Source organism: Octopus bimaculoides, chromosome 24 (genome assembly GCF_046866305.1).
Source record: "Octopus bimaculoides isolate indiv1 chromosome 24, ASM4686630v1, whole genome shotgun sequence".
In the NCBI taxonomy this organism is placed as follows: domain Eukaryota; kingdom Metazoa; phylum Mollusca; class Cephalopoda; order Octopoda; family Octopodidae; genus Octopus; species Octopus bimaculoides.
The window spans coordinates 17,414,101-17,440,741 of NC_142951.1; the positions used below are offsets into that span (position 1 = coordinate 17,414,101).

The 26,641-nt window shown below is 37.3% G+C and overlaps 1 protein-coding gene across 1 annotated transcript in view; it reads right to left on the bottom strand.

Moving 5' to 3' along the window:
• Positions 1-4,538: 4,538 nt before the first annotated feature.
• The window catches only part of LOC106869287 (trypsin-2), a 45,237-nt gene continuing 23,134 nt past the window's right edge, over positions 4,539-26,641 (bottom strand). The window contains exons 4-6 of the mRNA XM_014914959.3: positions 15,352-15,486; positions 10,503-10,648; positions 4,539-4,922 (exon numbers count right to left, since the gene is read on the bottom strand). Of these exons, the coding sequence (XP_014770445.1) occupies positions 4,761-4,922; positions 10,503-10,648; positions 15,352-15,486 (443 nt within the window). The 3' untranslated portion in view covers positions 4,539-4,760. The remainder of the gene's footprint in view (positions 4,923-10,502; positions 10,649-15,351; positions 15,487-26,641) is intronic.

Here is a 26,641-nt window from a genome sequence, read left to right on the forward strand (position 1 = left end):
CTTTTCAGGGTTGTTTTGGCACATTTTTCTAATCCGAATTTCATATCTATTTCCTTGGTAAAGCCGTGTACTGTCTGTAGTAGTGTTTCTAGCTCTTTGTCATTTTTTGCATATAATTTTAGGTCATCCATATATAAAAGGTGGCTGACTGTTTTTCCGTAGTATTTGTAACCGCATCCAGTTCTATTTAGCAATTCAGTTAAAGGTGTGAGTGCCAGGCAGAACAGGAGTGGAGATAGCGTGTCTCCCTGGAATATTCCTCTTCTAATGGGGATGGCTTTCGTTTTCGCAAGTCCCTCTTTTGTTTGGAGCTGTAGCACTGTCTGCCATTTGTTCATTGAGTGCCTTATGTATTTTATAATAATTGGTGCCACCTTGTTTATGGCTAGTGTTTCGAGAATCCACGTGTGGGGAACACTGTCGAAAGCCTTTTAATAGTCCACCCAGGCCATACTGAGGCCTTTCTTCTTTTTGCGGCTGTCTTCAGTTATGGCTTTATTGATCAATAGTTGGTCTTTACAGCCGTATGAGCCCTTGCAGCATCCCTTCTGCTCTTCTAGAAACAGGTTGTTATTTTCCAGGTGTTTACTCAATCTCTGCGATATTATTGCAGTAAAGGCTTTGTAGATCGTAGGGAGACAGGTTATAGGTCTATAGTTTTATTATTATTATTATTATTATTATTATTCTTCTTCTTCTTCTTCTTCTTCTTCTTCTTCTTATTATTATTATTATTATTATTATTATTATTATTATTCAGTAGTTTTATTTTTATAACGTGCTTTCACTTCACTACCGAGCGCAGCTCTGTGTGCCTTGGGTAACTGCTGTGGTTTGCTGTGATGATCTTATGGTTACTGTAGTGAAAGTGTTTTAAGTAGGATGTGTGCAGTGCCCAGTAGTGCATTATTCTGTATGTTATATATATTTGTAAGTCCTGGTGTTTTTGTTATGTATTTGTCTGAATACTTTTTATTATACCTAAGGCACCTACTATGATAGGAATTGTTTCTGTTTTTAGATCCCACATTCGAGTTACCTCTATTTCCAGGTCTTTGTATTTTGAAATTTTCTCCATTTCTTTTAGGGAAACGTTGTCATCTGTTAGTATTGATACATCAATTAGAAAGCATTTTTTTCTTTCATGATCTTTGACAACTATATCTGGTCTATTGGCCTTAATTTCTCTATCTGTGTGTATTGGCATATCCCAGAGTATGTTTGCTTTCTCGTTTTCTGTGACTTTTTCTGGCGTGTGTTTATACCATCTTTTTTCTGTTGTTATTCCATAGTGTTGGCATAGCTTCCAGTGTATATAGGTCCCAGCTCTGTCGTGTCTGTGAATATATTCCTTCTTAGCCAGGACTGGGCAGCCAGAGATAATATGATTTTTTGTTTCTTGTCCATCGCCACATATTCTGCAGTTACTTGTTATGTTTCTTTTCATTATATGTTTTTGGTAATTTCTCTTGGGGAGGCTTTGGTCTTCTGCATAGAGACACCAGGCTTAGAATTTCGGTTTAAAACAACAGTCTAAAAATATTGTTATAAAAGGTATGACCGACTTCTTGAATCGAATTATAAATAAATTTTTATCGACCCATCAGTGTAAGCAGGAATGTAGCAAATAGCGGCAGCAACATTAAAGAAAAGTTATATAAATACCTGCCAAATGGTATTTCAAAAGATTCTCGGGGCTTTAAAAAGCTAGAATATTGATTAAATAGAGCCACTGTAGACGCTACTCTTTATTCCGTGAAATAGGCTCTCCCTTTATTCTGCTTATTTTGCATAACATACTTTGTATTCCAATAATGCCAACATGCAAACATTTCTATATACATACAAATAATATTTTTCCATATGAATACCTTTCTTATTCTGTTTATTATAATAATTCTTTCTACAATAGGTCTGAAATTTGTTAGATGGGAGCTAGTCGATTACATCGAAATCGTGTTCAATTGGTACTTTTTGTCGACCCTGAAATGGTCAATGGCGGAATTTGAACACAGAATGTAAAGCCAGAAGAAATACCACTAAATATTTTGTCCGTTGCGGTGACGAACTATCACATAACTGTATTTAAACATTTTTATTACGCAATGTAAAACTTTAAATATCACATACATGCTAACAAATATGTTTTTCCAATATAATTAATTCACATTTTACATATGTGAAATATAAGTAAATTATTTACATTATTTACATTTGACGGATATTTCTCCTCATCTTGTTTGTTGTTAACACAACGTTTCGGCTGATATACTCTCCAGCCTTCATCAGGTGTCCTGGGGAAATTTTGAACCTGGGTTCTCATTCCTAAGGTATTTTTCTGATGTTATTATTATTATTCTTATTGTTCAGGTCATTGCCTGGAATCGAAATCGGAATCTTGGGTTAGTAGCCCGCGCTCTTAACCACCACGCCATATGCCCGACTGGGACAAATATCTGCCAAAAGTAAATAACGTAAATAATGTACATAATTCCTCATCTTTCAAATATAGAACTGTATGAAATATAAATGTTTGAAATAAATACATGGAAATACATGTTTATTGTTAGGTCCTTCATGTCTAAGAATACAGCTTTTACCTTTATCTCTTACTTCTCACCCTCTACCTAATTACTATAACCAACCTAACAACGTCTATAAGACATTTTAAAGCAATGAAGAAACCCCAAGAGAAGAAGGCTTTCAATTTGACGGTGATCTGGAAGGGTAACGAGGACCTGACTGATTTAAAGTATAATCTGGAAGACAACGATCTAGACAATATGTTTATTGAAAGCGAAATAGGGAGTCAGGATAAAGCAATCAGAACAAACACCTTCGTTAAATGCCAGAAACAGTCTATCGGCGTGTTGGAATGGAAGCGATTTTAATGAAAAATCGAAGACAAAATTCACAAAGAAAATCAATGTAAACAAATTCAGTATTTTAATACACTTCCTTTATAGTTTAATCTAATCACAACAAAGCCTTGTAAATCCCTTAGAAAAAATTGCAACCACATGCCAGGCTTGTACAGAGTTACAGGAGTACTGTGAGTCAGAAAGGAAATTATTCTTTCCCTTTGTAATAAAATATGTATGCTAATATGGGAAAGGAAACGAATTCAGGCAGTTTGTATTTTCCTTCAAAAGTTAAGCAAGTAATTAAAGCAAAAAAGTTTTGCAAATAATACATGAAAATGTCGTTGACGTCATAAGAATTTTATAAACGTTCGAGAAAATGCGAAATAATTTTTGTTTTAGAATAGTATATCTCGATGCACTCACATATGAAGATATGTAAATATATATTAGATTGAAAAACCCTTTTGGATAATAAAAATCGAAGGCTGGCCGTGGGACACGACCAACATCTCATGTAGATATGACAGATGTTCTACCATTCGATTTTTTCTATTTAAAGTGGCTTTTCAACCCAATATTTACATGGTATTATTTATAGCATTAATGTGTGCTTCGAGATATACTATTCCAAACAAGAATTAATAATTAAGAATATTTTTTCACATAAATTTGAGTCAGTTCGTATTAACAGTCTATTGTATTATTTTGCCAAATGCTATTGTTATGTATATATTATATGTATATATTATATTGATATGTATATATCATTTGTAAATGCATATGTGGCATACTCAGGTCCGCGTGACAGGTAATTCATGATGAATATGAAACAGCTGAGTGCTTGCATGGCACAAGGTGAATTGTATTACTCGCAATTTTTGCATTCTCATTGATACGGATATGTGTGTATGTATGTGTCGGAGGGATGCGTGTGAATGAGTGAATGTGTACATATTAAAGACAGAGATAATTTAATGTAAACGACCATCAAACTGATTCCAGGAGGTCAATTGTTTCTTTTATAATTGTCATAAAATATCATGTATTTGTCATTTTATTCTGGCAAACAGCCATTTGTATTGCTGTTCGTGTTCCAGCATGGCAGCATCAGGGGGTACTTGTAGGAGATATTTGTTACAATGATGGTAGTAATCTCAATTAGGAAAACATTTTTTAAAATACCTCTTGATCTTTCTTTTCAAAACTGTAATCAGATTTTTAAAAAGTGATGCATCGGATACATACAGTTTCATTCGTTATATTACGAGCATTGTAGTGCCTTATAGGATTGTTGTAGAGAAAGAGAAAGAAAAGTAGATCAACCTAATATATGTATCCAGTGCGTAGTAGTATTGTATTGAAAATATTTACCTAATATTCATATTTCTAGTAGTGCTATTTTCTGTATGTTGTATGACTGGACCTACTACCTTAACGACACCTAAAGTGGTGGTGTTAAATCAAGTGGAGCGTTAGCGCCAGCCACCCAACTAAAAACACCCAAGGACCAAGTGGTGGTGATATGTTACAACGACCATTGAAACTAACATTACACAAAACCCTGTGGTTGTGGTGATGCGTTAAAGCAACCACCCAAACTAACGTGACCATAGAACCAAATGGTGAAAATTGAGATCTGTGTTGTCTTTACAACTTAAAAACAAAGCAATTGAATATATATATATAGGAATTATTTATTATTGATCTTTTCAAACAATATGGATACATTTAAGGTATCTTCTATCCTTTGTCTTGTTGTAAGTAGTAGTAGTAGTAGTAGTAGTAGTAGTAGTAGTAGTAGTAGTAGTAGTAGTAGTAGTAGTGGTGGTGGTGGTGGTGGTAGTAGTAGTAGTAGTAGTAGTAGTAGTAGTAGTAGTAGTAGTAGTAACCATGATGTTATTGTTCCACTGAGTTCATAATATTATCAATCCATTCTCTATAGTAAGCAATACTAGTGAAGAGACTGGCCTCTTTGTGGCAGTCTAAGCCATGTGATATCACTCCCGCAAGAACCATATTGTTTTCATGAGGACAAATCAAAGGACCGCCGGAATCTCCCTAGAAGTAAAGAGAAGACGAAAGAGTTTATGAAACAGGGAAGATAATAAGCTGCAAAGCGAATCATACATATGTATATATGTGTATATATATATATATATATATATATATATATATATATATATATATATATATATATATATATATATATATATGTATGTATGTATGTATGTATGTATGTATGTATGTATGTATGTATGCATGTGTGTATGTATATGTATATATACACGATTTCACATCAAGAATCTTACAAAACGAATATATAAACATATATATATATATATATATGGTAGTTGTCTACTCCTTAAACAGAGTTTGACCACCTCCTGCACCTACACCTTAGCCCTTTCATGGCGTCTGATGTGGCTTTTTAAACCAGACAGTGTTTTGAAAAAAATACCCACACAGATTGCACCTCTGATTTGCACTACCAATACCTGCAAGTAAGTTCTGCTCATTGTGGATCCTAACATGTCTTTTAAGACCCACATTGGATTTGCAAACCCTCTGGCACATACCACATTCAAACGTGTGCACAGACATATAATCAGAATAGCTGGATGAGGTTTGTTTTCCATGGGTTCGCAGGTGAGATTTGAGGCCAGCCAAGGACAGACATGGTCTGTCACAGACTGTGCACACAAAAAGGTCCTTGTCATTCACCTTCTCAGTCTTTACATTTTTCCTTAAATGTCTCTTGAGCCCTGCTTGCATCATCCTGGCCTCTTCAAATGCTTTCACTCCACTCCACACCCTTGTTCGCCATCCAACTCGATCTGAAGCGAGGACTTCTATATCTTTTGGAGCCATTCCAATTGACTTCATAGCAGTCCTTATGCCATCCTTAAACCTTTTTTTAGGTTTATGCCGATAACGTTTCCCCTCTGCAAGCTCACCATAAAACAGCTGTTTCGGCATGCGTTCATCTGCCATTCGAACAATATGGCCACACCATCTCAATTGGTTCCTCAAAATCATGGCTTTAATTGAGGGGATGCCTGCAGATGCAAGGATATCTGTGTTTGGAGTAAAAGAATTCCATTTAATTCTTAAAATATGACGAAGGCATTTTTGGTGGAATTTTTCTAACATTTTAAAATGCCTTTCATAACAGGTCCAAGTTTCACAGGAATACAATAGGGATGTTAAGACAAATGATTTGTAAAGAGCCAGCTTTGTATTGTTATTTATATGTCGCTGGCGCCAGACGCGTGACTCCAAGCCACCAAATGCTTTTGCTGCCCTTTGAATTCGCAGGTGTATTTCCGTATCAAGATTTCCATCATCTTGAACAGAGCTTCCCAGGTAGACAAATGAATTGACAACCTCAAGTAACTTTCCCTTAACAAAAATTTTAGGGAGGTTACAAACAGCACCATACGCAGGTTGATACATTACAACTGTTTTTTTCAGATTGATGGTCAGGCCAAAATCATCACAAGCTGCATCAAATGCAGATACAAGGGATTGCAGACCCGATTCAGAATGACTAACCAGATCGCAATCGTCAGCATACAAAAGTTCCCTAATAAGTGAAGTAAAAACCTTCGTTTTAAACTTCAGTCGGGTCAAATTAAAAACATTCCCCGTTGTTCGATATTTTATGTAGATACCCTCCTCAGAGTTTTGAAAAGAATGTGACACCACAACGGCAAAGTATATTGCAAAGAGGGTGGGTGCATCAAGGTCTCCCTGCTTTACTCCATTTTCCACAGCAAAAGATTCAGAAAGCCTACCACCAAAATTAACCCTAGCTCTCATATCCTGATGCAAAGCCTTGACCATGTTTATAAACTTTTCTGGGCAACCAATTTTCCCCAGAATTAGCCACAGAGCACTTCGATTAACAGTATCGAATGCTTTGCTCAAATCAACAAAGCAATGGTACAGAGCAAGATTCTGTTCAATGCACTTCTCCTGTAATTGTCTGACAATAAAGATACAATCAGCTGTGCCCCTGGAGGAACGAAAACCACACTGAGACTCAGACACCATACTTGGAACTATAAAGGTATTTAAACGTTCTAACAAAATGCGGGCGAGCACCTTTCCAACCACAGACAAAAGGGAAATCCCACGAAAATTACCACACAGATCCTTTGGCCCCGATTTATATAAGGAGACAAGAATGGCATCAATCCAGTCTTGAGGCACTTTCTCACTTCTCCAACAGTGACAAATTAAAATATTTAAGAGTTCCATCATTTTGTCACCCCCATATTTCAAGACTTCTGCACAGATTCCATCAGATCCTGGAGACTTGTTGTTATTCAGCTTATTCATAGCTAAATAAATGTCATTTAGAGTTGGTTCAGATGCCATCTCTTCTATAACTGGAAGTTGTTCAATTTATATATATATATATATATATATATATATATAAATTGTTACGAACGCCCGCACGCGAAGCACCTCCTTAACACCGAAGAGGGGACTCGCGCACGCGCGCGAACGCTCGTACGCTCAGTGAGCTAGCAAATTCGTCTGTCGGTCACCTGACCGCGATAATAAAGCCCCGGCTGGAGCACGTAACGAAGAACAACACAGGCAAAAGGAGGGGAGGAAGAAACAACACGAATACCATGCGTTGGGTAACCTTTTCTTTTTACATACATAACATCACAGAATACATTTAAAACATTAGAATAGAGCATTACATAATAATAATTCCAATACATGGCATGACAGTTCAATAACGTTGACAAAGTTTCCAAACAATTACAAGCTTTTCAATCATTTTTACATCGCAAAGTTCGTGTCTCAAGTTTCATTTGACAACAAAGTTCTTCTGCTTCTTTCTTTTGTATTTCTTTTCTTTTCCTTTCTTTTAGAAGCATTTAACAACAACACAGTTAACAACTCAGAGTTCTTTTTCTCTAAAATAATATAAAAGCATTTACCACAACGAAGTTCGCTTCCTTCAGGTCTGCTACTTCCACTGACCAAGGCAGTCTGCCACTACAATTCCGTCTCTCTCTCACTGGGACTCTATACATTTCTGCTGACCATAGCTTTCTCTCTGTCCCTCTCTCTCTCTCTCTCTCTCTCTCTCTCTCTCTCTCTCTCTCTCTCTCTCTCTCTCTGGGACTCTATACATTTCTGCTGACCATATCTTTCTCTCTGTCAGACTTATTCCCATCTTCTTTCTGCTGACCATAGCTTTCTCTGTCAGACTTATTCTCCATCTTCATCTCTGTCCAACTGCTTCATCTCTCTGTCCCTCTCTCTCTGGGACTCTATGCGTTTCTGCTGACCATAGCTTTCTGTCTGTCAGACTTATTCTTCATCTTCATCTCACTCGACTGGCCCCATCTCAACGGGCAAACTGCTGTCTCCCAACTGCCTCGGCTGGCTGCTACCGCTCGACTGGCCAAAATTCTCTGCTCACTGCTTCGGCCGACTGCTTCCCGCCAATTCCTGTCCTGCTGAACTTTCGGTGACCGGAAAGGGGGCAGCTACGCTAAAAATAGCTGTGGTCGCCGACGAGACAAAGGAAATACCATTGTCCCCAACTGACCAGAGTACGGGTTCAAAACCCAGCCCGGGAGATAGGGATATAATGCCAACTGTATTTTCGGTCGTCGCATCAATATATATACGCTTATGGTAATTTTCGTGGGACTTCACTTTTGTCTGTGGTTGGAAAGGTACTTGCCCGCACTTTGTTAGAACGTTTAAATACCTTCATAGTTCCAAATATAGTGTCTGAGTCTCAGTGTGGTTTTCGTTCCTCCAGCGGCACAGCTGATTGTATCTTTACTATAAGACAATTGTAAGACAAGTGCATTGAACAGAATCTTGCTCTATATTATTGCTTTGTTGATTTGAGCAAAGCATTTGATACTGTTAATCGAAATGCTCTGTGGCTAATTCTAAGAAAAATAGGTTGTCTAGAAAAATTTGTAAGCATGATCAGAACTTTGCATCAAAATATGAAAACTAGAGTTAACTTTGGTGGCAGGCTCTCTGAATCTTTTGCCGCGGAAAATGGAGTAAAGCAGGGAAACTTTGATGCACCCCACACTCTTTGCAATATACTTTGCTGTTGTGTTGTCACACGCTTTTCAAAACTCTGAGGAGAGTATTTATATAAAATATCGAAAAACAGGGAATGTTTTTAATCTGACCAAACTGAAATTCAAAGCGAAGGTTTTTACTTCACTCATCAAGAAACTTTTATACGCTGACGATTGCGATCTTGTCAGTCATTCTGAAACAGGTCTGCAATCTCTTGTATCTGCATCTGACTCAGCTTCTGATGATTTTGGCTTGACCATCAATCTGAAAAAAACAGTTGTAATGCATCAACCTGCATGTGCTGCTGTTTGTAATCCCGCTAAAATTTTTAAGGTTAAGTTACTTGAAGTTGTCGATTCGTTCATCTACTTTGTACAAAATGATTCTTGATACAGAAATACATCTGCGAATTCAAAAGGCAACAAAAGCATTTGGTGGCTTGGAGTCACGCGTTTGGTGACAGCAATGTATAAATAAGAATACAAAGCTGGTTCTTTACAAATCATTTGTCTTACCATCCCTGTTGTATTATTGTGAAACATGGACTTGTTATGAAAGGCATTTTAAACTGTTAGAACAATTCCACCAAAAATGCCTTCATCGAATTTTAAACATTAAATGGAGTTATTTTACTCCAAACACAGATATCCTTGCATCTGCAGGCATATATTCAATTAATGCTATGATTTTGAGAAACCAAATGAGATGGTGTAGCCATATTATTCGAATGGTCGATGAACGCATGCCCAAACAGCTGTTTATGGTGAGCTTGCAGAGGGAAACGCTATCGGGTTAAACCTTTAAAAAAGGGTTTAAGGACGGCGGAAGGACTACTATGAAGTCACTTGGCATGGATGCAGAGGACATAGAAACCCCTGCTTCGGGAGTGAAAGCGTTTTAAGAGGCCAGGATAACGCATGCAATACTCAAAAGAGATTTAAGGAAGAATGTTACGATCGAGGTGAATCACAATGACCTTTTTGTGTGCTTAGTTTGTGACAGACTATGCCTTTCTTTTGCTGGGCTCAAATCTCATTTGTGAACCCATGGAAAACGAATCTCCACCAATTATTCTGCCTATGTGTCTGTGCACACCTTTAAATGTAGTGTATGCTAGAAGGTTTGCTAATCTAACGAAGGCCTCAAAAGATATTTTAAGATTCACAAAGATCAGAACTTATCTGCAGCTCTTGGTGGTCCAAATCGGATGTGCAATTTATGTGGGTGTCTCGTCAGAACATTGTCTGGTTTAAAAAGCCACATCAGATGCCATGATAGTTCTAAGGTGTAGTTACAGGAGGTGGTCAAACTCAGCATAAGGAGTAGACAACCACCATATGTTTATATATATATATATATATATATATATATATACACTTACACATACACACGTACACATGTACACACGCACATATGTATGTATGTATATATATATGTATGTATGCATGTATGTATGTATGTATGTATGTATGTATATGGGTTGTGAAGGTGTGTATATGTATATAATGGCTAAAAAAATGGATCCCAAGACTACAGATGAAACTATTAAATAACATATATTACTTTGCATATACTGGCTCCACCTGGAATATAATCACCAGCACAAATAAACCCATTTGAAATAATCAGGGACGATTGATTTCTACATTCATCAATTGGAACAACAGGAACAGCGGCTTTGAGAAGAACATCGGAACTGGATTCTTGGACTAATAGAAGAAACAAATGAGTTTCGGTTAGTTAGTGTCTTGGGGGTTGATTTTGGTATTTGAAAATGTAAAATAAACAAATAAATGGACAAACAAATTCATTGAGCATATATTGTTACCAATATATATAAAACTCTGGTTGTTGGCTCATTTGATGCATGACGGAGTTTAACAGAGCTGTCCTCATCTGGTATCATGGATACCACATTTACATCGTATAGGTTTTTTAATTTTGTTTTGGCAGAGCATTGAAGAGCTGTGGGCATTTAAACCCTAAACTACTGCATTACCTGGTCATGACTTTAGATAGGCTGAACAGTGCTTTTGGTACAACGCAATGGCATCTAATTCGATCATCTGTATAACACTCGATGCTGAAATTAGGTACTATCTCTTTCAAAAGTTTTCAGATGTAGATTATGACATATCTCGCACATCTTCACTTCAGGAAGTAAAGTCATTGTTTTTTTTTTTTGCCTCTCTCTGTTGTTTATCTGCTACACTGTGTTATAATCTTTAGTTTGTTTTCGCTCTATGTTGTGACCACTGCTGAGAGCAGCAGTCCAGGCGGTTAGGAACAAAGGTCTTCCACAAGGTAAACTAGACTTCTTTTGTCTCTTGTCATGAAGGATATTGGCATCCATCCTGCTAATTGTTTGCACTATGTTGCCATCTTGGTAATATGCATATGAAATGATGCATCGTTACACACACTGATTTACAAGTCTCACTGTGTGTGACTCTGGGGTCCTGTATATGCAAGTTGTGTTGTATTTATGAGCAGATAGCACAGTGCTTGAACTTTTCCAGAATTAAACTGCATGTTGTTTTCTTCAGCCCACTTGTACATTGCATTCAGGTCCCCCTTTAAGCTTACGATATCGTTACGGTTCTTTATTGCTTGTAGCAGTCACTATCTGAGTGACTATGGGCATGTCTAAAAGAGTTACTATAAACAGTTTTGGCCCCGATACAGTTCCCTAGGGGACGGCACTCAGAAATTGCGTTTCCTTGGAGAGAGCACATTTGACTGCAACTGCCTAACTTCTACCTTTCAAGAAATCATGCAGCCACTCTCCCACTTTACTAGCTATGCCAAGATCTTGCAGCATTTGACATATTATGCTATGATCCACCTTGTCAAAGGCCTTTGCGAAGTCAAGATGTATCACATAGACATTTAAATGGCCGAGCAGCTGCTTTAAGATTCAGTCATAGCTGTGTGAGGCAGCTTCTTCCTGGACGGAAATCATACTGAGCATCGTTCAATAAGTCATTTACTTCTAGGAACGTTATCATTTGCTTCCTGACGAATCGTTCGATAACTTTTCTGTTATGTTAAGTCGGAGAGATGTGCCTGTAGTTTTTAGCCTCTATTCTGCTCCCGCCTTTATGGATAGGGCATATAATGCCTTCTTTTATTTATTTATTTATTTTTTTTGGAAGTTTTACCACTTGCAAGGAAACCGTGGTATGAAGTGGTTTCGTTAAAGCCTTCTTAGATGACTTCAGAAGAATAGATGAGAAGCCATCGAGACCAGTTGGTGAGTTAAGCTCCGTTTTTCAATGACAGCTGTTACATCTGACTTCTCAATGCTGATATAATCAATAGTTGTCGCTTTCGACTGTAGAGCTGTAATTCAGCCGGGTATTTTTACCTGAAATTGTTCACAGAACACTACACTTATTCTTTTAGAGTCCGCGGTCAGTGAGCTATTCCCTTGAAGTGACGATCCTATTTTGTACTGTACTGTGGATGGTTATTTTGCAAATTTATTGAAAGGTTTGCGGGTTTGCTTTTATGGTTTCCGCAGCTCTGTTTTCTCCGTTCTTCCTTTTTCATAGGAGACTTTGATTGTGCCTTTAATTTCCAGGAGTGTCCGTCTTAAGTTTAGACTTTTCACCATCTTTCAGTTACCTACTTAGCTAGTTTGAGACCTCTGTTCTGCATCTCAAAGACTTTCCTGTCACTTATTTCTAGATATACTGGCCTTTCTTTCTGAGGCATATTTAGTGCACTTTATGGATAATGTTCGTATTATTTGTGAAGTGGAGATCCAAGATGCTGTTACCACTGACTGGCTGGAATATCACTCTCTCCATGAAGAGCATATTAGAAAGTTCAAGCTTGTCAATACCTCTTCTATATGTCTGAGGCTATCTTCGAATTTACCATAATGTTTCGAGGCACTTTATGGAAGATATGTTGTGCATGCAACTTCAATCTGCTTTGTGTTTGTGTGTGTGTGTGTGTGTAGTTTGAAAGTACACAAAAATAAAACAAAGACATGGTCAGAACAACAAACAGGGTATATTAATTTGACGCTCAGGAAAAGTGGAAGAATTCTTTGAAGTTTCGAGCCGACGCTCTTCTACAGAAAAAAAAATAGGAAAGAAAACAGGAGAGAGAGAAAAACAATGGAGAAAAAAATGTGTCTGAATTAACGGTGCAAGAACAACGCCCTTTAACCAATGATAGGCGCCTTTTCTGCAAATTTTTGTGTAATGCTTTCAATTAACAACAATACTCCGCATTAACAGTCTCATTTTGGTTTAAGACTTCATGATATCCTTTATATACAACCAAAAACAGCATAATTTTTTAGAGTATAGTCCTGGTTTGGGGGTGAATTCGCCTTTTAAATTGAATGCTAACCATTGTCGTTTTCGTTGGATATGATTATAGCGAACCCACATTCCATCACTTGTGATGATATCATTTAGGAAAGTTTTGGCAGGAAATCTATTCTTCAGTGACGAGCAGAGGGCGACTCTTTGATAAATCTAAGAAGCAATCAGATGATAAGGGAGCAACGGGCCAAGTTCGGACCATTTTCGTAGTTTACGATGTTTTATGATGAAAGTATGACTTGAATTGTTTTGTTAATTCTCGTACAGTTTGCTTTGAAGATTCCTCAACTACAGTTTCCAGAACTCAATATTGACTGATCACTGTCATCCAGTACGAGGGGAAACTGCGATAGAAACATTTCCCGAGTGAAATTGGTCAAACTATCGTTCGCCTATCCGAACACTTACGAAGTAATACCAAAAAGGAGTGCTGATTCCAATATTTGGGATACTTGACTGAACTGTAGAAGAAATCCACTCCAGTATCAAAATGTTCCCGGACTAGTTATGGTTAATAAAAAAAAACTTATTTTCTAAAAGTTTTAACATAATATCCTTCGAAATAGTCACCTTGCGCAGCAATACACCGTCCCAGCGGTGATACCACTTTTGGAATCCGGCCTGGAAGTCGTTTTTCGTAAGCGGGTCGAGGACCTTCTGCAATTTCGCTCTGCATCTCGACAACGGTGTTAAAATGGTGACCTTTGAGCTACATTTTCATCTTGGGGAAGAGACAAAAGTCCGTAGGTGCTAAATCTGGTGAATAGGGTGGGTGCAGAAGTACTGCTATGCTGTTTTTGACGAGAAATCCACGAGTAAGGAGAGCTCAATGACAGGGTGCGTTGTCGTCGTGAAGACAATTCTTCGCGTTCCACAGATCCGGTAGCTTTCGCTGAATGTCCTCCCTCAAACGCTTCAAAACGCCGCAGCTGAAATCTCGATTGACAGTCTGGCCCTGGGGAACGAATTCTCGATACACAATACCGCAGATGTCGAAAAGAATGGTCATGCTCTTGATTTGCTGCGGCTCTGTTATGCCTTCTTCGGTCGTGGAGATGAAGGTGTCTTCTATTGTGACGATTGCTGCTGTGTCTCAGGGTCATAACCGTAGACCTAACTCTCATCACCAGTGATGATCCGCGAACTGAAGGATGGTTCATCAGCGGCACGCTGACAGAGGTCTTGACGGATTTCGAGGCGATGTTCTTTCTGTTCAGCAAGGCGGGGGACAAACTTGGCAGAGACACGCTGTATGTTCAATTCAGACGTTAGGATTGCCTGCAAGGATCCATACGACAGACCAGCAACATCAACAATGTCATTGATTGTCTTCTGAAGATCCCCACACACAAGATGATGAATTTTCACCGCATTTCTGGGCGAGATGCTCATGACAGGTCATCCAGGTCGTTCATCGTCTTCCAGGAAGTTCTTCCGCTTTTGAAGCGCCCGTGTCACTCCAAACATTGCGTAGGACACATTGCCTCATCGCCATAAACTTGCCGAAGTATGCTCAATGTCTCTGTAGCAGACTTCCCAAATTTAACGCAAAATTTCATGTTGGCTCTTTGTTCCAACTACCTGTCCATGACAAAAATCCGTCGACTACAGGAAACACGTAATCACAAGAACACAAATTTCCCAATTTGCAAAGTTAATTCAGCGATGTCACTCAGCACACTGCCTCATGAAGGTCACTATTAACTCTCACTGCGCATGTAACCGTGTGCTGCCATCTATTGGTGCGCTACAGAACTAGTTTTGATTCATTTCAATAGACTGAACAAATATTTCTTGCAATTTCCATTCATGAAGAGCTCCTTATGAATTCATAGAGCATGTAGGATTTTATACAGGCCTGATCTAAACTCATTTTAAAAGGTTCAAATCGACACGAATTTAACCGATATGGTATAAAGTAATCTGCAAAGAAAGAAAGAACAGTAAAATGTGAAAAATAATGCTTATTTATCCGTAAGTATTGTAAAAGTACTCTCAAAAGGATCATGTCAAAATGCAACAGGACTTTATTTCCAACCTAATATATATTCATAGCATTAGATATAACTTACGGCCAGTTCTTCCCCATCCAGCAATGATACAGGTTTTATTGTCAAAGACGTCAGATTCGGCAGCCATGTCAACTGGAAAAACACACTCTACATTTTCCAAAGGCTTTTCAAGTCTTAAAAGGCCAATATCATTTTCTGAAACCAATGATAGAGATTTTAAAATGAGTTTTTCTTTCTCCAAACAAAAACGATTACCGTACTATTAAGGAATCTCAGTGCCGTTGTTTATTTCATCTCTATCCAATATTTCTTATAACTGAAAGAATTAGCTGACAGTTATCGTTTTATCTCATTTCTTTGACACATTAACGACTTCGAAACGTCATTTTGAGTTGTTGCTTTTTCGTCACAGTAACTACATTTATTTTAATTAATCTATTTATTTCGATTACTCGTTACCGATGCAGAACCCGAGTGGTTTCGTTCGATTGTAGATTTCATCTCTTTGTTTATTTGTTTGCCTACTTTATGATTTATTCGTCCCTGCTACTTAAGGAAAAACCCTTTTTCATTAAAAATTATACTTTTATTTTTACTTGTTTCAGTATTTAGATTGCGGTCATATTGGGGCATCACTTTGAAGAATTTTAGTCGAACGAATCGACTCCAGTACCTATCTTTTTTATAAGCCTATTTTTATATTGCTAAATTACGGGAATGCAAACACATCAACACCGGTTTTTATGAGGTGATGGGAGACAGACATATATACAAATATATATATATATATATTATTTAGTCTTCATAGAAATCAGGATAAAATCATGTTAATGATAATATCAAGTGGCCAGCATGGGATAAAACCGTAATTATATATATAAATTATATAATTATATTGAAGGGATCAGGAAATAATATGCTCCGGCATGCTATAAGAAGACGCCAAAAGGCGCTATAAACTATTGTTAACTCTTTTAATGCATAAGCGCGGAGAATTTTCGCTCCTGATCTAAATCTCATTGCATGCAAGACTTTTGCGGTTAAAAAATATGCGGCTGAAATGAAAAGTAAAAATTTGACTTTATTTTGAGGCATAAGCTTGGATATTTGCACATGGATGTGTGCCTTTGCTTCGTATGGGTATGTATAAATATATGTGATTATGTTTCTTTGAATATTGTGCTGAGAATGGGAAATAAGGTATTTTTACTGCTTTAATCCTGAAATTGGACCCAATACACAATTTACTGTGAAGTTTTATTTTGTGCTTTTCATTTGCTCGCTTACGACCCTTGTTTTTGTAAAAGTTAACAGTGGCTTATAGTACCCTTTGGCGTCTTATAGCATGTTGGAGCAGGTTATTTCCTGAACCTTTTAATATAATTATATAATTTATATATATAATTATTAATTTTAGTATATATATATATATATATATATATATATATATATATATATATATATATATATATATATATATATATATATATATATATATATATATATATATATACGATGAGCTTGCTTCAGTTTCCGTCTACCAAATCCACTCACACGGCCTCGGTAGGCCTGGGGATATAGTAGAAGACACTTGCTCAAGGTGCAACGTAGTGGGACTGAATCCAGAACCATGTGGATGGGGAGCAAACGTCTTACCACACAGCACGACTGCACCCAGCGACATTTTTGAAAGTCAAAGAACTATTTAACTGTTTAGTTCTTTATTTTATTTTATTTTAGAAAGCTTGCTTTTTATGTATCAAGTTATTAATTAGTATACTACACAACACTAGATGCTTTATATGTTCGGGAAATTATAGTTAAATTAGTGATGCAAGCCAACGAGAAAAATATATATGGTTAGAGAGATAGTTAAACAGACAATATACATATAGATTAGAATAGAAATGAAAAGAGAAACAATTTGACAAGATCTAAGAAGGATATTTAATTTAGCTATATAGTTAAAAGGTCTAACAGCTGTTTCAAGAATATCCCAGCTGCTGGAACATCGTGCCGAGTGAGGATTCCATAGGCTGCGTATTCCGTCATCAAAGAGGGAGTGGGTAAATAGATGTAACAGTGGAGGAGCATTACTCATATTATTGTAGTTCATTTTGTTAAGCAAGGGAGAAGAAATCCAATTAAAAATCCAGTTAAAATAGGTATTCATTGGGTAAATCAATGAACACTTAGTCATTCAAGTTCTTCCACCGGTCTAAGTGAAAAAGAGCTAATATTTCGGATTATCACTAACATCTAGCCGAGGTATACAACTTATTTGGTACATACACAGTAGCTCGACTTCCTATCCTTCCTTTTGTAGATCCTCATCATCTCCTTTTATTTGCACACCCTAAGTATAACTATTATAATTTTTTCTCTGTTGCGGCACCCTCATATTTAATAGGATACCATTAGACCTCTCTTCTCCCCATTCCGAGCTAAATTAGGAATTAATGATTCGCACATAATCATTCGATCCTTCTAATTCTACTTACCTCTCTGCATACCATAGCATTTATTTTCTTTTGTACTACAGCATTATATTCCCTTCATTCCTTGGTCCCTTTAATCTCACTATACTTATACTTAGTAATTAAACGTACCTACTCTATCCATTTAATTATTTCATTATTTATTTATCTATATTTACCCTCGTTTAACTTTGGGTGTATCGTCTTAGTTATATAATCTTATTCCTTAATTCTCAATGGGATTCCCATTAGGATTCTTCATTAATACCACAAGATTCACAAATCTTAATTTTAGTCTTTATTTTCATTTTCATTTTTATTTTTTATTTTTATTTTTATTATTAATTTTAATTCTAAATTTTAAATATTAAATCTTTTGTTCGCTAGTTAGGCCATCTATTTCTATCATCATAACAGCCAAATTAGCCCCGATTCCCCCTTCCTCTTCATTAGTATCAGACTACCTACTACCTACTGCATCAGACTTTTATTATTTTTTTACGACCGCTTTATTACCTCCACTATCCCTCCCTCTCATTGCTACCCCACTGTCGGTCAAATATCTATCTGCCTTTCCTCATACCTTATCCATTTGTCCTTACACTCGCACCCCTAACCTCTCCAGATAAGAGTATCCCTAGGTATCCTGATTAGTATATATCTAATATACAGCATCTATCTGCCTGTCTTCCTCCCACTATAGGGTACCATACTCATTCTTCTTTCAGTATTTATCCAACATTGGAATTGCTAACATCTATTTCCCTTCGCCATGGATTATAATCAAACCATTCTCTCTGCTTTAATTCTATTAATGGACATTACCGATTTTCTTCATTTGTTCACGGATTTACCTAATGAACACCTATTTTAATTGGATTTTTAATTGGATTTCTCCTCACTTTCTCGGCAAAATGAACTACAATAATATCCTTGATGAGTAATGTTCCCCCACTGTTACATATGTTTAACTTCTCCTTCTCTCTCTCTCTGATGACGGTATACTCAACCTATGGAATCCTCGCTCGATACGATGTTCCACTAGCTGAGATATTCTAGAAACAGCTGTTAGAGACTATGTATACTTTTTTATTATATAGCTAAATTAAATGTCCTTACCAAACCATTTGTCTTTTCATTTCTTTTCTAATCTATACCTACCTCCTCGAAGGGAAATCAATTCTAATCGCTTTAGAAAAGCAGTCATAAAATCACATGTTCAACTGCAATTCAAACAGAAATGTTTGTGGCATACCAATTTGAGCACTCAGGACGAAAACTCCTCATATCATAACGAACCCCTATATTACAGGGAGGTAAAAGAACCAAAACTAGTTGTCACGCAGTGGTGGTGGGATGGGGGACAAACAGATACACAAAGATACACATACATAGATTATATACATACTTATATACAGTGTTCGACAAAAAATGTATACACATTTCAGAAAAAGAACGTGTAGAAATAGTTTAAATTTATTCAGACTGTATGGGATTAATACAAGTTACCGATAAGCTTCTTTTTCAACCTCGTTTTGGCCTTTGTCAACGTTGTTGGCTTAAATTTTTTTATTTTAATTATAATGAAAACTTTTCATAAAAATACCGCAACTTTTACTGTTAGTAAAGTGTGATACTGAGAAATTTAGGTTGCACTTGAGCGTATGAAATAGTCAAACAGTCAGTGGGTATATTTTGAGATTAATGACTCCTTGATGTTATTATGAGCAGCTGTGACAAAAATGGCAAAGGAATTGTTGTCGTTTAAGGAACATAAGAGCATTTTAAAGTGGTATTTCAAATTTCAGAATGTTGTTGAAAACCAAGGACAATGAGTTTGGAACAGAACCTCTGACATACCATTAACTGCATGCAACATACAATTAAGTAGAGAATCGTAGAGAAATCTTTAAACTAGTTGTTGCAGAATAATTCAACAGAAAGGGGTCCAAAGCTTGCCAGATAGCTGGAAAACTTCAGATCTGGAATTAAGTAGTGCAGCGGAATTCCTTGATCTAAAATGTATGTGCGATCTTTCGATTACGCATAAGTTGCATTTCTTAGATACATTTCTCTACGATTCTCTACTTCATTGTATGTGGTGTGCAGCTGGTTTTCAAACTCCGTGTGTAGCTAGCTAACTCAGTGACTTTACCATTGTCGATATTTCGGAAGGAATATATATATATATATATATATATATATATATATATATATATATATATATATATATATATATATATATATATATATTGCGGAGATATACTTGCATAGTGTAGGATTGTTGTTATTATTATTATTATTATTATTATTATTGTTCAGTAGTTTTATTTTTATAACGTGCTTTCACTTCACTACCGAGCGCAGCTCTGTATGCCTTGGGTATGTGCTGTGGTTTGCTGTGATGCTCTTATGGTTACTGTATTCAAAGTGTTTTGCGTAGGATGTGTGCAGTACCCAGTAGTGCAATTTTCTGTATGTTATATATATTTGTAAGTCCTGGTGTTTTTGTTATGTATTTATAATCCTTTGCACAAAGCCCGAAATTTAGGGGAGGGGGTAAGTCGATTACATTGACCCCAGCGTTTCACTGGTACTTAATTTATCGACCCCGAAAGGATGAAAGGCAAAGTCGACTTCGGCAGAATTTGAACTCAGAACGTAGCGACACACGAAATATCGCTAAGCATTTCGTCCGGCGTGCTAACGATTCTGCCAGCTCGCCGCCTTAATAATAATAATAATAATGATAATAATAATAATAATAATAATAATAATAATAATAATAATAATAATAATAATAATAATAATAAATGCCCTGATGCAGTACCAGACAGTGGCTCTCATGACTTCTGATCTTAATTGATTGGAAGTGTTTTGTCTAGGTATAAAAGATGGGCTACAGCAAATACTCTGCTTAATACCACAGATTTGCTTGTCAGTTGTTTGACCTTAACCAGTTGAGCATGTCCCTTAGTGGCTGATGATATGTGCATCTCTGATCACGAGCAGAAGTAGTCGGGGAGCATCATGGATCAAGGATAGCGAACGAGAAGCATCAGGAAAGGTATTCACAGAGACAATATGACGGGAAGTGTGAGATGTACGGTGAAAGAGAAGGGACGAGTGTCTATATGTAGTTTCAGATTGCCCAAAACTAGCATGGAAGGACTGGAGACATGGTAGGTTGGTGAGTGTCGTGCATTGGGAAATCTGTAAGATGTAGAAATTTTCTCCTGAAAAATGGTATGATCACAAGGTGAAGATACTGGAAAAGGAAAATACAAAGATCCTCTGGAATTGTAAATTACAGACAGATAGGGTCATGGAACACAAGACCCGACATTTTATCTCTCAGAAAACATCTCATGAATGTATGACAGCAGATATAGCATGCTCCTTTGATACCAGAGTGAAAGAGAAAGAACAGGAAAAGCTTGATAATTACAATGATATGTGATGCTAGACTGGATAGTTTTGAGAATGTGAGAGTGTAAAGGTAATGCCACTTGTCATTGGTGCGTTGGGTACCGTAAGCAGAAATTTTAAAAATTCGAGAAACATCATGGTTGTGACAAACTTTTCTGTTATGCGGAAAGCCTGTTTATTAGGGAATCTTACAAAAGATACAGGATGTGATTTGTTATCTAGCAGAATGAACCGATATAACACCTAAGGCGAAGTTGTTGTTGTTGGCACTTCGTCGCTTACGACGTCGAGGGTTCCAGTTGATCCGATCAGCGGAACAGCCTGCTCGTGGAATTAACGTGCAAGTGGGTGAGCACTCCACAGACATGTGTACCCTTAACGTAGTTCTCGGGGATATTCAGCGTGACACAGTGTGACAAGGCTGGCACTTTGAATTACAGGTACAACAGAAACAGGAAGTAAGAGTGAGAGAAAGTTGTGGTGAAAGAGTACAGCAGGGTTCGCCACCATCTCTTGCCGGAGCCTCGTGGAGCTTTAGGTGTTTTCGCTCAATAAACACTCACAATGCCCGGTCTGGGAATCGAAACCGCGATCCTATGACCGCGAGTCCGCTGCCCTAACCACTGGGCCACTGCGCCTATACCCTAAGGCGAAGAGATAACAGCAAAAAAGATAAAAATGAAAATAATAATAAAAATAATAACAACAACAACAATAAAGATGGTTCTCATGGCTTTTGATCTTAACTGATTGGAAGTATTAACATGTACATGCTTTGTCTTGATATAAAAGATGGGCTACAGTAAACGTTCTACACAATACCGCAACTTTACATGTCAGTTGTTTGACCTTAACCAGTTGCGCATGTCTCTTGGTAGCTGACAATGTGTGCAGTTTTGATCACGAGCAGGAATATGGGGGAGCATGATAGCCATGTGTTGAGAGGAATTCTTTGGGGTTTGAATAATTCCCCTTTGTAAACATGGGTGCTTTGTTCATCGTCCTTAAACAACCCTCATTCAGGGACCTTTTGAACGGGATGGGCTACTCAACCTGAAGAAAATTCTGAGCCCCACCTGTAAGGTCATGCACTTTTTATCTTGATATAAGACCACCGTGTTGCTCACATATAATTGTGTACCCTTATCAGACGGGCAGTCATGATGAGCTTCGTATATCTGTACCCTAGTGTCACCTTGATGGCATGCGCTGCTCTTTCACTGTCTACTATAGGCACAATGCCTGGAATTCGAGAGGAGGGAGATAGTCGATCACATCGACTCCAGTACTTGGCTGATACTTAATTTATCGACCCCGATAAGGTAGTAATCAGAAAATTGAACGGGTAGTACAGGTTAGAAGGAAGGGAAAAAATAAACAGTACATGAAGAATTAACGCAAAAGGTGTCTGCATTAAAGGCTAAATTGAAAAGATGCAAAGGTTTCGAACAGAAAAAACTGTACCAATCAAATAGAAGGCGTCTTTTTGAGGAAATAGAGGGAGGCCAACACCAAAAACTGATTCCAGATGCGGAAAAAAGTAAAGAATTTTGGGGAGGATCGGGGAACAGGCCTGTGAGACATAAAGAAAGTGCAGAGTGGCTAACAAAGGTGGAAAGACAACTTGCAAGACAAAAGGCTAAATTGAAAAGACATGATGTTAGATGCAAAGGTTTCGAACAGAAGAAACTGTACCAATCAAATAGAAGGCGTCTTTTTGAGGAAATAGAGGGAGGCCAACACCAAAAACTGATTCCAGATGCGGAAAAAAGTAAAGAATTTTGGGGAGGATTGGGGAACAGGCCTGTGAGACATAAAGAAAGTGCAGAGTGGCTAACAAAGGTGGAAAGACAACTTGCAAGACAAAAGGACATCAGAATTAATCTATATACAGTGAGACAGAAGTTAAAAATAATAGCTATTTAGAAAGAACTGAACCCGGATGGAGTACAAAGCTATTGGCTGAAGAACTTTACAAAGTCGCATGAAAGGATCGCTGCGCATCTAGATGACTGCCTGCAGCAAGATCTCGTCCCTGCCTGGATGACAAGTGGATGAACGTTGCTATGTCTCAAGGATCCCTTGAAAGGGAACTTAGCATTAAATTTCAACCTATAACTTGTTTACCACTTATGACCGTTTCTTGCCGGAAGAGTTATACAACCATCTGGAAAGTAACATTCTACTTCCAGAAGAAAAGAAAGGATGCAAGAAACAAAGTAGAGCAACAAAAGATCACTTATTAGTTGATAAAATGATAATTAGAAATTGTAGATGCAGATTGACAGGACTAAATGTTGCAGGACTAGATTACATAAAAACAAATGACATGGTACCACACAGTTGGATAAGTAAAACAATGAGCATGTTTGGAATAGGAAAAAAACGTGGAGAAAATGCTTAATGTAAGTATGAAACATTGGAATACTAAGTTGATCGGAGGAAAACAAAAACTCGGAAAAGTGAACATCCGACGTGGAATATTCCAAGGTGATAGCTTATCTCCATTACCAATCGTATTCGCCATGACGCCGCTCACTATGATACTATGGAAAGTTGAAATAGCTTACAATTTGCGAAAAGGAAATGGTCAGATAAATCATCACCTTTTCATGGATGATATAACGGTTTATGCAAAAAAAAAAAAATTAGAAACAGCTTGAAAGTCTTGTAATACTATCCACATTTTTTCAAGTAACGTAGGGATGGACTTTTGGGATAGAAAAGTGTGCTGTTTTGAAAATGAAGATTTGAAAGAAGCTAGGAAATTGAAAAGTCAAATGGGTAAACAATGAGAGCGGTTGAGAAAGGACAGTGGTATAAGTACTTGGGAATAGTGGAAGCAAGCGAAAAAAAAAATGAAGAAATGAAATAAATTACCAGCAGGGAGTACAGAAGGAGAAAGAGAACATTATTGCACTCAAAGCTGAATTCAAGCAAATTTATTGATGCAATAAATTCAAGAGCAGTACCCTTAATCAGATATGGAGTTGGAATTATGGACTGAACCAAAAACGATATAAAGAAACTTGACAGAAAAACTAGAAATCTGTTGACAAGGTATGGAGCCCACCACCTGAAAGCTGATATCAACCAACTACACTTGAGGAGAGACCAGGGTGTAAGAGACTTAACAGTAGTGGAAGAATATGTACAGAGGGAAAGAAAAGGCCTAGTAGAATATTTACAGAGTAGCACAGAGAAACTACTAAAGACAGTGAATAAAAAAAAAAACAGATGATCAAGTGCGTAATAGGAGAAAAGAACAAGAATGAAATAGAAACAGTGCACGTCAGACAGATTAAGGAGAAACCTCTGCATGGTCAGTTTTGGAGAGCCATTAAAAACGTAGGTGGAACAAAATCCTGAGCTTGGTTAAAAACGGGGCAATTAAAAAAGAAACAGAAAGCCTAATTATAGCAACCCAAAATCAAGCGATAAAAACAAACAACTTAAGTAAAAATACATATGGAGAGAATGTGTCAGAAAGATGTAGAGCCTGTGGAACTTGGAACGAGATAGTGGCACACATTGTGGAAGAAATCTCCAAGTTGGCACAGGACGCGAATAAGAGATAGAGGCACGACCAGGTCGTAAAACTTTTAACTGGAAACTTTGCCAGAAATAGGGATTTGAAGCTAGAAACACATGGTATAATCATCGGGTTGAAAAGTTTCTGGAGACAGGAAAAATGTAAGATTTTGCGGAACTTTCCTATTTTCTAACTTGTCAGAAGTTGGAAAATAATACACCGGACATAACAATTATAGATAGGGAAAAGCGAAGATGCTTACTAATCGACCCATCATGCCGGTTTGATTCCAAGATCGAAAAGAAAGAGGACGAAAAACAAAGAAAATACAATCTCTTAAAATTTGAAATAGGACGAATAGGAGTGTGAGAACTGCCAATGTCGTGCCTATAATGATTGATGCATTGAGAACAGTAAGCAAAGATATAGACAAATGGTTGAAGGAGATTGAAATAGAATACCCTGTAGAACTCCAACAAAAAGTTTGTGACTTAGGGATAGCAAGGATTATCGAGAGGTTTCTAAGCCTTTGAAAGACTACTGAAAACTTGAAGATACCTAAGGTTACAGGTAGTAAACGGCTACCCATATAAATCCTACAAGGAATAAGAATAATCCTGAGTCAAACCAAAAATAATACTTTGCTAAAATTTTGAGATGTTCATAGATTTCTATACCTTAGCTATGCTCTGTCCAACCTAGATTTCCATATGCATATTTGTCCCCACGTTGGAATATTGATACATCTCTCCTACTTCTTCCTCCTCTCTCTCTCACTCGATCTGTTGGCAATTTAACGCTCAAAAAATGTGTAAGCCCGTTCATATTATTTTAAAGTTTGAGATATCGCTGTCTGTAATACAAAACCTTGAGATATTTATAGATAGAACAGTCCCAACTTTTGGGTAGTAAGAGCGCTGCAGTCTTGGTTGACAATCTTACTAGAGATCGTGTCTCGATAAAAAAAAATACCGGTTGGTGGCTATCCTTAAAACACAAACCTCAATATTGATTGAAAATGTCTAATACAAGTGTATCAAATAATGGTGTAAATGAAGCTGCAATCAAAAGTGAAAGCCTTTCGCCAGGCTGGTGCCCTGTGGTTGAGCAGCGCAGGCCCGGTTGTCATTCAGAGACTGCTTATACACAAAGTTAGAGGCAGAGAGGAAGGTGGGATTAGGAGGCAAACCAAACGGTAATTGAATGCTGGATCAGACTTGAACCCAGTAGAAGGGGATTCCGATAAAGCATGAAAGCAAAATGGAATGAAATAGGACTCTTCGAGATAAGTAAGCAATGGTTAGCCGACAAGGTAAGAGCAATAAGAACAAAAGGGAGGTTAACAGACATGGAAATAGAAGAGATAAAAAGGAAAGTAGAAAGCAGTAATAATACTTCACCTGCAGATAACGTGCCTAGCGAGGACGGAGAAATGAGTGGCAGCAGTGAAGATGTAGAGCAAAGTGTAAATGTAAATGCACTCTCAACAAATGAAGCAGAGGTAATAGGAAGAGCTATATCACAAGAATACGATGATGATCAAGGAAACAATGAGGTGAGGATGATGTGCCGATATATTAGAGAAGACCAGGATCAAACATCCCCCAATCTGACGTACACTGATCGACGCAAGCTCAAAGCTGAAACCGAAAGGATAGACTCTGTTTTGTTTTTTTTTCCAGACGGGAAATATAACTAAAACTAACAAGATTCTGGGGCTGCAGCTATGGTTGCTGCAGATAGAGTTGGATACAAAAAAAAAGAGACTAAACAGAGCGTAAAGAACCATACTGGCGTAGACGAATTTGTGAGAAACGAAGTTTAAATGATATTTAGGACAAGTTGATAGATTGAAAAGAAGGGAATTTCAGAACGAAAGCATAAGAATAAGATTGGAAAGAAAATATAGAAT